The sequence below is a fragment of the Rhinoraja longicauda genome, chromosome 14 (assembly GCF_053455715.1).
Source record: "Rhinoraja longicauda isolate Sanriku21f chromosome 14, sRhiLon1.1, whole genome shotgun sequence".
Lineage (NCBI taxonomy): Eukaryota > Metazoa > Chordata > Chondrichthyes > Rajiformes > Arhynchobatidae > Rhinoraja > Rhinoraja longicauda.
In genome coordinates, this window is record NC_135966.1 from 49,310,695 (window position 1) to 49,326,309 (window position 15,615).

The 15,615-nt window shown below is 45.9% G+C and overlaps 1 protein-coding gene across 1 annotated transcript; it reads right to left on the minus strand.

The window, feature by feature from the left end:
- Window positions 1-13,562: 13,562 nt before the first annotated feature.
- On the minus strand, window positions 13,563-15,615 carry LOC144599785 (forkhead box protein I1-ema-like; the record flags this gene model as incomplete). Its single annotated transcript, XM_078411021.1, has 2 exons — window positions 13,563-14,080; window positions 15,219-15,615. Coding segments are annotated over 2 exons (915 nt in total), but the record flags the coding sequence as incomplete, so codon positions are not given.

The window sequence follows — 15,615 nt, forward strand, 5'->3', positions numbered from 1 at the left end:
ATGTTTCTACGTTTCTAATTATTCTAAGCAGTAATTATTGGATGTTTGCACGCTTGTGTGGGGCCAGGGTGAGCCTTGTTCTAATAAGACAAATTGTGATCCATGCAGACTCAAGAAGGGTCCTGTGGCTGGCTTCAAGGTTTCAGAATCTGGGAGCAATGAAATCAATGACGATAAAGAGGCCAAGGTGACACTTTGAATCAAAAGCAGTGGGCATCATTACAGAAGTGAACAACTGAACAAAACCGGCTGGTTGTGTGGAAAGGAACTGCAGATGCTGGTTTATACTGAAAAAGGGTTCAGACCTAAAACATCACCCATTGCTGATCTTTGCCCTGACTCCATGGCCTATATTCTTTACTTGGTTGTCAAAAACCCAAGTGTCTGAATAAGAGATACCAAATAGGCGACATCACTTGGCTAGTCAGCATCGGTGGAAGCAAACAGGTTGCCAGTTTAGTTTAGTTTAATGCAGCACGGAAACAGGCCCTTCAGCCCACCGAGACCACACCGACCAGCGTTCCTCACACATTAACACAACCCTACATACCCTAGGGTCAATCTTACATTTATACCAAGCCAATTAACCGACAAACCTGTATGTCTTTAGAATGTGGGTGGAAACCGAAGATCTTGTAAAAAAAAACCCACACAGGTCACGGGGGGAACGTATGAATTTCGTACAGACAGGCACTCGTAGTCAGGTCTCTGGCACTGTAAGGCGGCAACTCTACCACTACGCCACCGTGCCAATGTTTTGGGCCATTACCCTACACTGGTCCTAAAGCAGAAACAACGACAACCCGTTTTTGCTTGCATAGATGCTCCTTGACCTGCTGAGTTCCTCCAGCAGTTTGTTTCTTGCTTCAGGGTTCTGCAGTCCCTTGTGTGGCCAACATCACTTCTTACTTGTGGTAGGGATTCCAAATTCCCACTACACGCTGCTGAATTATACCTTCACTTCTGAAAGATCTGGCTGTGTATCTTTTACTCCCAATTTACTCTCCTTAGCTCCTACCTATTAATGCTCTAATTTGGCCTTCCCCAATTTAGGACGTTCCCCAATGTCCCGACTTATCAGACCTTTTGGAAAACTTATGGAGCTGTGGTCACTGTTCCCAAAATGCTCTCCCACTGAAGCTAACTGGGCTGGTTTCCCAATTCAAGGTCCAGTATATTCCCTCCTCTAGTTGAATATCCATGTCCTGTTTTAAGAAAGCCTCTTGGATTTATTGAACAGACTGTGCCCAAACTAAGCCTCTAGCAGTAAGTGAGTCCCAGTCGATAGTGAAGTGAAAGTTACCCGCTACCACAATCGTGTCATTTGTTAAATATTTCCATATTCCAAGCTAATGAATGAATGAAATGAATGAATGAATGAATGAATGAATGAATGTATGAATGAATGAATACGTTTATTGGCCAAGTATGTGCATATACAAGGAATGTGCCTTGGTGCTCCGCTCACAAATGACAACACAAACATACAGTTAACAATTAAGAATAAAGCATAACCACATCAAAACAATAAGGATACAACATTACGGTCTAAACATGTGGGTGAAAATAAACCAGAGCAAAAAAGAGACTACAGAATTTAGTTATTGAGTAGAACTACCACTCGTGGAAAAAAAGCTGTTTTTATGTCTGGCTGTGGCTGCTTTGACAGTCCGGAGTCGCCTTCCAGAGGGAAGTGCTTCAAAGAGTTTGTGGCCAGGGTGAGAGGGGCCAGAGATGATCTTGCCCGCTCGCTTCCTGGCCCTTGCAGTGTACAGTTCGTCAATGGGGGGAATATTGCAGCCAACAACCTTCTCAGCTGATCGAACGATCCGTTGCAGCCTCCGGATGTCGTGCTTGGTGGCTGAGCCAAACCAGACCATGATGGAGAAGGTGAGGACGGACTCTATGATGCCAGTATAAAACTGGACCATCATTGCCTGTGGCAGATTGTGTTTCCTCAGTTGCTGCAGGAAGTACATCCTCTGTTGGGCCTTTTTGACTGTGGAGTCGATGGTGGCCCCACATTTAAGGTCCCTGGAGATGATGGTTCCAAGGAACTTAAATGACTCCACAGATGTGACTGTGGTGTTGTTGATGGTGAGTGGGGGGGGGGGAGGGGGAGGGGAAGTTCTTCAAAAGTCTACAATTAGTTCCACTGTCTTAAGAGCATTGAGCTCCAGGTTGTTGCGATGGCACCAGGACGCCAGCTGTGTCACTTCCCGTCTGTAGGCAGATTCCTCCCCATCCTGGATCAGTCCAATCAGGGTTGTGTCATCCGCAAACTTGAGGAGCTTGACAGAGGAGTCTGTGGAGCTGCTGTCGTTGGTGACATGTTGGCCTTCATAGCGAGAGGATTTGAGTATAGGAGCAAGGAGGTCCTACTGGGTTGTACAGGGCCCTGGTGAGACCACACCTGGAGTACTATGTGCAGTTTTGGTCTTCTAATTTGAGGAAGGACATTCTTGCTACTGAAGGAGTGCAGTGTAGGTTCACCAGGTTAACTCTCAGGATGGCAGGACTGTCCTACAGTATGATGAAAGAATGGATCAACTGGTCTTATATTTTCACTGGAATTCAGAAGGATGAGAGGAGATCATATAGAAACATAAAATTCTTAAGGAATTGGACAGGCTAGATGCAGGAAAAATGATCCCAATGTTGGGGGAGTCCAGAACCAGGGGTCATAGTTTAGCATTAAGGGGTAGGCCATTTAGGACTGAGATGAGGAAAAACTTTTTCATCAAGAGAGTTTTAAATCTGTGGAATTCTCTGCCACAGAAGGCATTGGAGGCTAATTCACCAGATATTTTCAAGAGAGAGTTAGAATTAACTCTTAGGGCTGAAGGAATCAAGGGATATGGGGAGAAGGCTTGATTTTGGATGATCAGCCTTGATCATATTGAATAGCTCGAAGGGCCGAATGGCCTCCTGCACCTATTTTCAATGTTTCTATGTTTGTACACTTCTGTTCCTCTGTTTCTGGTGCTCTAGCTGTTGGGAGACCTACAATATAATCCCGTGAGAGTGAATATTTTTGAGCTCTACCTTGAAAGGGTTCAGAAGCATGAAAGGATTCAGAAAAGATTTACGAGGATGTTGCCAGGACTAGAAGTTATGAGCTATGGGGAGAGGTTGAGTAGGCTGGGTCTCTATTCTATGGAGTGTAGGAGGATGAGGGGGGATCTTACAGAGATGTACAAAATCATGCGAGGAATAGATCGGGTGGATGCACAAACTCTTTTACCCAGAGTAGGGGAATCGAGGGCCAGAGGACATAGGTTCTAGGTGAAAGGGAAAAGATTTAATGGGAATACGAGGGGTAATTGTTTCACACAGAGGGTGGTGGGTGTATGGAACAAGCTGCCAGAGGAGGTAGTTGAGGCTGGGACTATCCCATCGTTTAAGAAACAGCTTGAAAGGTACATGGTTTTGAATTTAAATTTGAATTTGAATTTCTTTATTGTCGCTGTAGAGGTGCATACAATAATATTCAGGTGCACTGCCTTAGCGGTGCTCAAATGTACAAGATAAAGAATAACAATAAAATAACAGTAAAAGAATGAGGAAAATAAAAACTGTTCATACACTCATGTGCACACACTGTGACACATACACACAGATTCACACACGCGTACACATTATGCCTATGTATGCACCCTTATCAGAATATAAGATATTGCACAGAATAGCATTATAAAAATAAATATTATAAATTAATATATCAGTATATTCACCTGGATAGGACAGGTTTGGAGGGTTATGGACCAAGCGCATGCAAGTGGGACTAGTGTAACTGGGACATTGTTGGCCGGTGTGGGCAAGTTGGGCCGAAGGGCCTGTTTCCACACTGTATCACTCTCTGACTCTATGACTCCACCCATATCATTTCAGTGGAGAAAACCTCCAGTACGTCTTCTCAGTGAGGCTGTGGTATTTACCCTGTTAGTCTTGCAACTGCTCCACTTCTTCTACCGCCCTTCCCATCACATCTGAGACCATGGATCATTGAGCTGGCTATCCCTTCTCCCTCATAACCAAGTATCCGTATTGGCCACAACGTCACAGTTCAACGCACTGGTCCAGGCTCGAAACTCACCCCTTTTCCTCCTTTGTATTGAAATAAGCTCACTTCTGCCCATCAGTCTCACCAATGTCCATTACCCATTCTTCTGACTTGTAAACTGTCTTTCCTTGAGACTTACTTGTCATAACCTCTAAATTCCCAACAATCTCTCCACTTGCTGGATTATTTTGTTTAAACTTTTACTCAGACAAGTGAGAAATTTAGATTTTTAGATTTTTTTTTTAGATTTAGAGATACAGCGGGGAAACAGGCCCTTCGGCCCACCGAGTCCGCGCCGCCCAGCAATCTCCGCACATTAACACTATCCTACACGCACTAGGGACAATTTTGTTTTACATTTTACCCAGCCAATTAACCTACATACCTGTACATCTTTGGAGTGTGGGAGGAAACTGAAGATCTCGGAGAATACCCACGCAGGTCACGGGGAGAACGTACAAACTCCGTACAGACGGCGCCCGTAGTCAGGATCGAACCTGAGTCTCCGGTGCTGCATTCGCTGTAAGGCAGCAACTCTACCACCGCACCACCGAGCTGCCGGTATTTGCTTAACTTACTAAAATTAGCATTTTAGTAAGTTAAGGTAGCTTGGGGCTTACACATTAAATGACAGGGCTCTGAGAGGTTTTCTACAACAGAGAGACCTGTTTAACATGCATAGTTCCCTGAAAGCAGTGACACTGGTAGACAGTATGGTGAAGAAAGTCTTTGGCAAGTTTGCCTTCATTAGTCAGATAATTTTGTACAAATGTTGAGTATGATAGGTAACTATGCGAGATATTAGTTTACTTTAGAGAAACAGTGTGGAACTAGGTCCTTCGGCACATAGAGTCCGTGCTGACCAGCGATCCCCGTACACCACACACTAGGGACAATTTACAATTTTACCAAAGCTAATTAACCTACAGACCTGTACGTCTTTGGAGTGTGGGAGGAAACTGGAACACCTGAAGAAAACCCACGTGGCCACAGCAGAACATACTGTAGTGAGGATCAAAGCCAGCTCTCTGGTGCTGTAGGGAAGCAACTCCACCTCTGTGCCACTGTGCTGGCCTAGTGGTGATACCACGCTTTGAGTATGGTATGTGGTTCCAGTCGCCCAGCAATCTGAAGGATGTCACGAAGCTGGAAAGGGTGAAAAAGAAAAATTACAGCACATTACTGTGACTGGAGGTCTCCAGTTACAGGGGGCAGACTAGAGCATAGGAGGTCGAGAAGTAATCTTATAGAGGTATATGTAATCATGAGGGGCATTGATATGGTGAATGGTTGCAGTATTTTTCTTAAGGTAGGGAGCCAAAAAAATAGGGGGTTCTCATCTGGGGAATGAAGTGATAAGGTTCTAACCTGCCAGTCGAGTAATAAAATACAATGACATAATTTAAAAGGCATTTGTACAGTTACCGGGATAGGAGTGATTGAGAGGGATATGGGCCAAACACAGGCAGATATTCAAGGAGGCAACCTAGTCGCCATGAACAAGATAGACCAAAGAAGTAAAACCCTTTATGCTTTAATGATCTTATCGAAACATATAAGATTATTAAGGGGTTGGACACGCTAGAGGCAGGAAACATGTTCCCAATGTTGGGGGAGTCCAGAACAAGGGGCCACAGTTTAAGAATAAGGGGTAGGCCATTTAGAACGGAGATGAGGAAAAACTTTTTCTGTCAGAGAGATGTAAATCTGTGGAATTCTCTGCCTCAGAAGGCAGTGGAGGCCAATTCTCTGAATGCATTCAAGAGAGAGCTAGATAGAGCTTTTAAGGATAGCGGAGTCAGGGGGTATGCGGAGAAGGCAGATTTACTGATTGAGAATGATCAGCCAAGATCACATTGAATGGTGGTGCTTGCTCGAAGGGCCGAATGGCCTACTCCTGCACCTATTGTCTATTGTCTATGACGATATTTTATAAATGGTGAGAGAGAATGTAGGTTGTTAGCTTACAGAGGATGTCCCTGTACATGAATTGCTTCATGTAACATCAGCAAACAATTAAGAAGGCAAACATATGTTGGCCTTTATTGCAAGAGGAATTGAATTCAAGAGCAAAGCTGACTTATTCGTAACATATTGGGCCCTGGCTAGCTCTCACCTTTGTATTATGAATGTTTGATTTGGAACCTTACTTATGATTGAGGAAATGCATCTGTAGTTGAGGCAGGGACTATCCCAACATTTAAGAAGCAATTAGACAGGTACATGGATAGGAAAAGTTTGGAGGGATATGGGCCAAATGCTGGCAGGTGGGACTAGTGTAGCTGGGACATGTTGGCCGGTGTGTGCATGTTGGGCTGAAGGGCCTGTTTCCACACTGTTTCATTCTATGACTCTATGACTCTATTACACATTCTTGACAGATATTAGAAGACTTTCTTTCAGATACAGGGCGGTGAATCGTTGGATTTCCCTCATCTGGAAGGGAGTGCAGGCTTAGCCACTGAGTATATTAAAGACAATGAATGATTATTGGAGATTCAAGGAATTGAGGGACATGGAGTATGGCTTGCACTACACATGGAGCGCAGTGTTTAGTCAGTGCAGCACAATGGTGGAGATGGTACAACTGTTGCTTCACAGCTCCCGAGACCCGGGATTGATCCTAACCATGGATACTGTCTGTATGGTGTTTGCACGTTCTCCATGTGAAACTCACGAGTTTCTACCGGGTGCTCCAGCTTCCTCCCACATCACAAAGACATGCAAGTTTGCAGGTTAATGGGCCTCTGCAAATTGCCCCTAGTGTGGTAGGAATAGGTGTAAAGTGGGATACCATAGAACTAGTGTATCTTTCAATCACTCAATCAATGATAGATCAGCAGTAATGGTAAGTAATGGCAGAGCAGTCACAAGAACCATGACATAACTTGCTCCCACCTCCATTTCTTATGTTCTTGTGTGACTGCCCCCTTTAAGCTCTTGATAAATGGTGACCTGACTAATCGGCAAGATGGCGGCGCGCACGGACGCAGCGGCTCACAGCTCTCCCTTTCGGTGCGTTTTATGTGTGTTATCTGTGTTATGTCTGTTAGTCAAATTTAGTCAGGAAAATCAGGAAAATCAGGCAAATCCTACCTACAACCGAAAGGATCTTCTGTTCATAGGATTCCAGTGCAATCGGGACCTTGTGCGCGAATTTCCACACCCGCGAAATATACCGGAAGAGATAGCCAGGACACCGGGCGCTCCGTGGATAGTTGTCGGCACGAACAGGCGTCGCAGACGGAGGAGAAACAGGAAGCAAAAGCGAGGATGCCGGTCCGGTATACTTGCCAAGCTAAAGAGACAGCCACACAAACCACCGCTACCTAGCATGTTTCTCACCAACGCCAGATCCATCATCAACAAAATGGACGAACTAAAACTACAGATATCAGCAAACAAACTCGTGGAGGACTGTTGCATTCTCTTAGTAACAGAGACATGGCTTCATCCACTTATCCCAGACGGAGCCATTGAGCTAGCCGGGCGTACAGCGTTTCGTTGGGACAGAAACATCGACTCCGGTAAGAGCAAGGGGGGGGGGTTATGCATTTACGTGCACAACAGCTGGTGCACTAACATCCAAATCATAGATAGCCACTGTTCTCCTGATCTGGAGTCCCTAACAGTTAAATGCAGGCCTTTTTACCTTCCTCGCGAATTTACAGGGGTTATAGTAACAGCAGTCTACATCACACCGAATGCTAACGCTAGCACAGCTTTAGGCTACCTGCTCGGTGCAATAAACTCACAACAGAGCACATATCCAGAAGCAGCCCACATCATAGCCGGGGACTTCAACCATGCAGACCTAAAGTCAGTTCTCCCGAAACTTGAACAACACATAAGATGTGCTACCAGGGGGAAAAACACACTAGACAAGGTTTACTCAAATATTAAGAAGGGTTTCAGGTCAGCACCACTACCACACCTGGGGCAGTCAGATCACCTGTCCATATTCCTAACTCCAGCATACACCCCACTCAGGAGGAAAGCTCCAGTCACCATAAAGACTGTTAAGACATGGCCTGAAGGAGCTTCCTCGCAGCTGCAGGATTGCTTCGAAAGGACCAACTGGGATATTTTTGAGGATCAGGACTTGGAGGAGTACACATCAACTGTACTTTGCTACATCAAAAACTGTGTTGACAATGTCACCGTCGACAAACGCATCCGGTTGTATCCCAATCAAAAACCCTGGATGACAAAGGATGTCAGGTCTCTCCTCAAGGACCGTAACACCGCCTTCAGGTCTAGTGATGGAGCTCTATACAGTGCTGCTAGAACCAACCTGAAGAGAGGCATCAAGGATGCCAAAGCGTCCTACAAGAGGAAGATTGAGGACCACTTTTCCAACAATGACCCACGGCGGGTATGGCAAGGCATCCAGCATATCACCAACTACAAGACCAGCAACCGCACGACTGCCGACGGCGACGCCTCGCTGGCAGAGGAACTTAACTGTTTCTTTGCTCGTTTCGAGGTGAAAGCTACAGTGGCAGACATAACACCCTCTCCAGCACCTGACAGCAACACCTTCACTGTGCAGGAGTATGATGTTAAGCGCGTGCTCAGAGCAGTGAATCCCAGGAAAGCTGCAGGCCCCGATGGTGTGACGGGCAGAGTGCTGAGGGAATGTGCAGACCAATTATCTGAGGTCTTCACAAAAATCTTCAACCTGTCCCTTTTAAAATCCACCATCCCTCCCTGCCTGAAGTCCGCCACAATCATCCCACTGCCGAAAAAGTCTGTCATCAGCGGTCTTAACGACTACCGTCCGGTAGCACTCACACCGGTCATCACAAAGTGCTTCGAGAGACTGGTCCTGCAGCACATCAAAGCCAGCCTCCCACCCACCTTCGACCCACACCAGTTTGCCTACAGAGCAAATAGGTCTACAGGGGATGCCATCGACACTGCTCTTCACACTGCACTGACCCACCTTGAACACCAGGGGAGCTATGTGAGGATGCTCTTCCTCGACTTCAGCTCTGCCTTTAACACGGTCATCCCGAGCAGACTGGTCACCAAACTTTCCGACCTTGGATTTTCCCAAACCATCTGCCAATGGATCAAGGACTTCCTGACCAACCGCCCCCAGACCGTCAAAATAGGCCCTCACCTCTCCTCCACCATTACACTGAGCACCGGCTCACCACAGGGCTGTGTGTTGAGCCCCATCCTTTACTCCCTCTACACTCACGACTGCGCCCCCACCCATCCCACCAACACCATCATCAAGTTCGCGGATGACACGACTGTGGTTGGACTCATCTCAGAAGGAGATGAGACAGCCTATAGGGATGAAATCCAAAGGCTGGCAGCATGGTGTTCAGTGAACAATCTGGTCCTGAACTCCTCCAAAACAAAGGAACTTATAATTGACTTTAGAAAAACCAGTGGAGATTACGACCCACTCTACATCAATGGGGTCTGTGTGGAAAGGGTACCAGCTTTCAGGTTCCTGGGTACGCACATCGCAGAGGATCTTACCTGGTCTACCAACACCATCACCACAGTAAAGAAGGCACAGCAGAGACTCCACTTCCTGAGGATCCTCAGGAAAACCAACCTGCAGGAGAAGCTTATGTTGTCCTTCTATCGCTGCTCCATCGAGAGTGTGCTGGCATACTGTATAACCACATGGTATGCCAGCTGCTCAGAAAAGGACAGGAAGGCCCTTCAGAGGGACATCACGACGGCCCAGAAGATCATCGGCTGCTCACTGCCCTCCCTGGAGCACCTGTTCAGACTACGCTGCCTCAGTAGAGCAGGCAAAATAATAAAAGATCCATCCCACCCCGGCCACCGTCTGTTTGTTCATCTGCCCTCTGGTCGACGTTTCAGGTCGATCAAATCCCGAACAAACAGACTTAAGAACAGTTTTTACCCCAGGGCCATACGAGAACTGAACACTACCTTTGCACTAGGCAACTACCTTTGCACTAGGCAACACCGTTAAAAAATCTTGTACTTAATATAATTGTATTTAATTGTATTTATGTATTTATTTGTTTTTGCATTTATTGCATATATGTTTGTACGCACCGTCAGGATTGGCTATTTTTTAATTTCGTTGTACTCGTTGCAATGACAATAAATGAATATTATTATTATTATTAAAAGTACCATTAGCAAATTTGCAGATGATACTAAGTTGGGGGGTAGTGTGAATTGTGAGGAAGATGCAATAAGGCTGCAGGGTGACCTGGACAGGTTGTGTGAGTGGGCGGATACATGGCAGATGCAGTTTAATGTAGATAAGTGTGAGGTTATTCACTTTGGAAGTAAGAATAGAAAGGCAGATTATTATCTGAATGGTGTCAAGTTAGGAGGAGGGGGAGTTCAACGAGATCTGGGTGTCCTAGTGCATCAGTCAATGAAAGGAAGCATGCAGGTTCAGCAGGCAGTGAAGAAAGCCAATGGAATGTTGGCCTTCGTAACAAGAGGAGTTGAGTATAGGAGCAAAGAGGTCCTTCTACAGTTGTACCGGGCCCTGGTGAGACCGCACCTGGAGTACTGTGTGCAGTTTTGGTCTCCAAATTTGAGGAAGGATATTCTTGCTATGGAGGGCGTGCAGCGTAGGTTCACTAGATTAATTCCCGGAATGGCGGGACTGTCGTATGTTGAAAGGCTGGAGCGATTGGGCTTGTATACACTGGAATTTAGAAGGATGAGGGGGGATCTTATTGAAACATATAAGATAATTAGGGGATTGGACACATTAGAGGCAGATAACATGTTCCCAATGTTGGGGGAGTCCAGAACAAGGGGCCACAGTTTGAGAATAAGGGGTAGGCCATTTAGAACGGAGATGAGGAAGAACTTTTTCAGTCAGAGGGTGGTGAAGGTGTGGAATTCTCTGCCTCAGAAGGCAGTGGAGGCCAGTTCGTTGGATGCTTTCAAGAGAGAGCTGGATAGAGCTCTTAAGGATAGCGGAGTGAGGGGGTATGGGGAGAAGGCAGGAAGGGGATACTGATTGATAGTGATCAGCCATGATCGCATTGAATGGCGGTGCTGGCTCGAAGGGCTGAATGGCCTACTCCTGCACCTATTGTCTATTGTCTATTGACCTCCACCGCAGGATGTTAATGAGAGGGCATTCAGTGAAGGTAATGTTTCTGTCATGGTGAGGTGATTTTAATCTGTCTTGCTTGAATTGGCTATGGTTTAACACTTTTGATGTGAGATTAATACTTGCCATTTGTCTGATGTGACTAAATGTTCTCCAGTTCCTGCCATATGCAGGCAGAGACTGCTTCATGAAAACAGAATCTGTGAGAGGAATAAGTGCCAGGCTACTGTCAGGGAATATCTTGCCGTTCCTGGTCGAATGCCATCTTAAGGACGCGAGATATTATCTCCTCAACTCTGAACTCTTGCCCACATTGGAAGCAATGCTGCAAGGTGAGCTGGAGTCAAGTGATCCTGACAAACCCATATCTTATCATCAATAAACAGGTTGAGTTTAGTTTAGTTTTGTTTAGAGATACAATGCGTAAACAGGCCCTTCGGCTCACGAAGCCCGAACCGCCCAGCGATCCCCGCACACTAACACTATCCTACACACAATCGGGACAATTTTACATTTTCACCAAGCCAATTAACCTGCAAACCTGTACGTCTTTGGAGTGTGGGGGGAAACCGAAGATACCGGAGAAAACCTACGCAGGTCATGGGGTGAACGTACAAAGCCCGTACAGACAGCGCCCGTAGTCAGGATCAAACCCGGGTCTCTGGCGCTGTAAGGCAGTAGCTCATCCGTACCAATCTTTTTGCCCATCTACTCTATCAAGAGTCAAGTGTTTTATTGTCATACGTCCCATAACGGAACAATGAAATTGTTACCTGCAGTAGCACAACACTCCTTGCCTATTTAAGAATCTGTTTAAACACCTCTTAAACTGAGTCATTGCAGCTGTTTCTACTGACAGTAACTTTCCAGATATCAACAACTCTCTGTGGCTATCTGAAACCTTCAGTGGGACATTGTTGAAGGAATATGGCTCTAAAACTCCCTGGTTTGGGAGTGCCTGACAAGGCTCAGAAAATGGTCACCCATTCCTTCCTTCTCCCCAGAGATGCTGCCTGCCCCATTGAGTTACTCCAGCATTTTTGTGTCTACCTTCGGTTTAAACCAGCATCTGCAGTTCCTTCATACACTTTGCTCATCTCGCCTCTGAGCTTTCTATATAAAGTTGAGGGATCTAAACTGTGAATCACACTTCACTATAATTGCTGGAGAGCTATTGATGCTGCTATTGTGTGCCTGAAACTAAACAAACCCCACTCGCAACAGCAAACAAATATTTGCATCAAATTCATGAGAAAAATGTTGATAAATGTTCATTTATGTATTTTTTTTCAATCACAGTAACAAGCCTGAGAATGAAGTAATGCCCCTTTATAAAATGTTTTATTGTAAGTTTCTCCCTTTATCCTCTGAGGTTATATTTTACAAAGCACAACATTGGACATAAGAAAAAATATACAAATTACAAACTGCAATTAGATGTTTGTTGAAAACAGTGGACAATTAATCTATAACAACTGAATGCCATTTAACAATCACACAAACGTAACACGCTACAGAAAGCTTAAAACACTCACCAGAGCATTACACTATCTACAATCAGTCCATTTAAATAATGAGCTGAGATTAACACCATCAGAATTGAAATGCATTTACTTGTATTGTTCAATCTTTACCAGCTATGCTCTCTCCTGCCCTGATCACCCGTATTGTGTTAATACAAGTGTTCTTACTCATTGTAAACCCAGGGAGTGAATATTGACAAGTTAATCAGCCATGAAGGTCATCACAGTGAAGTCTGTTCCCAGTCCTTAAACAAAAGCTCACACATGTGGTTTCTAGATTGCAATCAGAAACCACAAGCCATGTTTTATCCTTTGTTAGTTCAGGAAAGAAGAGTCTTAGTTGGGGTGTCCCGGAAAGTGCAGTTTTCTGCATTCGATCCCACCCTGTAAGGCCACCCCGACTTGTGTTGGTGCAGCCTCATGTGGAATGGCAGAGAAATGAAGGTTAACATGGTTTCCAAACTCTACCCCAAGAGCCAGGGGAAGCCCTTCATGCCAGGTGAAACCTAGCTCCCAAACCCAGGAGATTCATGCCAATTTTTGTGTTATTATTTCCCCCTTTCTGGTCTGACCCTCTCGAATATTGGGAGCTGGGTTGGAAAGCGGGAACAAATCAAGACAACAGGAACTGTCAACTCAGCGATTTGGGACTCATGCAAATGAAGGAGGGCCTGATTCGAACTCTACGCCACGTTCTGAGAAGCCAAGGTGCCCAGATTAAAGACTCTCGGTTTAATTTAACTGCGTATTCAACTTCTTTTATCCCCAAGATACTGGAGCACAATGCCCTTGAAATGTTTTTTTCTCATAAATATGCCACATAGCATCAAATTAATATTTTTTTGTCACAAGTATTTCATTGTTTTACTGCCGATCCTTCATTCAGCAGATCTCCCTTTCATGCCTCTGTCCCTTCTCTGGAGAACAGCAGACTGTTTGCATTGATGGTGTTGTAGAAGTGGTTGTTGAACTGGTTCAGCACAGAGGAGTAGCCGTAGCGATTCGATGGCCCCGGATCGGCCCACTCCGACCCAGGCTGGCTCAGGATGTTACCGGAGGGTGCGTACGAGCTGAATCCCATCATGCTTTGGGAAGAGTCATTGACTAATCCGAGGGAAGGCTGTCTCCCTCCGATAGGGTTATTGTAGGTGGACATACTGGAGATGAAGTTGCTGAGGCAGGGGGTGGAGATCGGGGTGGGGGATTTCTTTTCAGGAGTGGTCCCTGTCCGGGCAGTGGAGCTGTCCATAAGCCCCGGGCTTTGAGGTGGCTTTTGGCTGCCGTCGTCGGACTTTTCCGTGCCAATGCTGCCCGCGCTGGAGTTGGGATCTGACTTCCTCTTCCTCTTGCGCCGAAAGTTCCCATTGTCAAACATCTTTTCGCAGTTCGGGTCCAAAGTCCAGTAATTTCCTTTACCTGGAACAGAAGAGGGCAAGAAGGGGGGAGACATGAAACAATATCCCATCAGAGCGCAACGTCATCAACAAATCTGTCAATCTAATCTGAGATCAGCATGAAGCCAGCTGGAAATTCTCATCCATCGAGCTAAATCTGTAACATTTCTAACCTCTTTCTAAGGTATTTATTCACAAAAAGCTGGAGTAACTCAGCAGGTCAGGCAGCATCTCAGGAGAGAAGGAATGGGTGACGTTTCGGGTCGAGACCCTCCTTCAGACTCCAGTTACTCCAGCATTTTGTGAATAAATACCTTCGATTTGTACCAGCATCTGCAGTTATTTTCTTATATAACCTCTTTCTAAGCTCTTTCGAATCATTCAAATTAGATCTTTCTGTCTCTTATACCTTTCATCCGTGTCCTTGCTGATTTGAAATCAAAATTCATAGTCATGTCCCACATTCCCATTCCAAAGATGAACATCTCCTCATTTTTCCTTTCCCCCTTTAATTTACAGCCCCCTCAAGTCCAGGATTGGCACTGTGGAGACTTTGGAACAGGACCTCCTCTCCTGTTCTATGTTGACCTTGTGTCTTCACAATTTGACTGGGTCGGTTGCTGAAAGTAAAAGCGCATGAGAAGGGGGATTCGCCCGCACTGGTGTAGCATTGACACAGTAGGGGTTTCGAAGACCCTTTGTGCCACGCCAGATAACAAAAGTCATGCTTATCATCATATATCATATCATATATATACAGCCGGAAACAGGCCTTTTCGTCCCACCAAGTCCGTGCCGCCCAGCGATCCCCGTACATTAACACTATCCCACACCCACTAGGGACAATTTTTACATTTACCCAGCCAATTAACCTACATACCTGTACGTTTTTGGAGTGTGGGAGGAAACCGAAGATCTCGGAGAAAACCCACGCAGGTCACGGGGAGAACGTACAAACTCCTTACAACTCCTTATAAACTCATAAAAATCAACACTCCCAATCGCCACAGAATTCTTGAAAATAAATGAACATTTTGACCACGGACAAATGGCGATGAGGTGAAGTGTGGGCATTAATCCACAGAGGCTATATGACTTCACTGTTGTCCCATCAGAGAAAAAGGCCGATGAAAGGAACTCAAAATGAACTGGCGACTTACCTGGGTCATCCTCGTCTCTGGGGACCTTCTTGAAGCAGTCGTTGAGAGACAGGTTGTGTCTGATGGAGTTCTGCCAGCCAGCTTTACTCTTGTTGTAGAAGGGGAAATTGTCCGCCACGTACTGGTAGATTTGGCTCAGGGTCAGCCTTTTGTCCGGAGCCCCGTGGATTGCCATTGCGATCAGAGCCGAGTAGGAGTAAGGAGGTCTCACCAGCTTCAGTAGCTCTTCCTGATTGGGAATGGACAGCCACCCAAGGTCCGACCCTCCCAAGCCGGTGCTGCTGGGTAGGAACTGTCTCGGCATCCCGTAGGACTGCGGGATGAAAGGGCTGGCGCTGGAGCCGGACAGGTACGACGTTGTGTTCATGGACGGGCCGTTTAGCCAGAGGTAGGGATT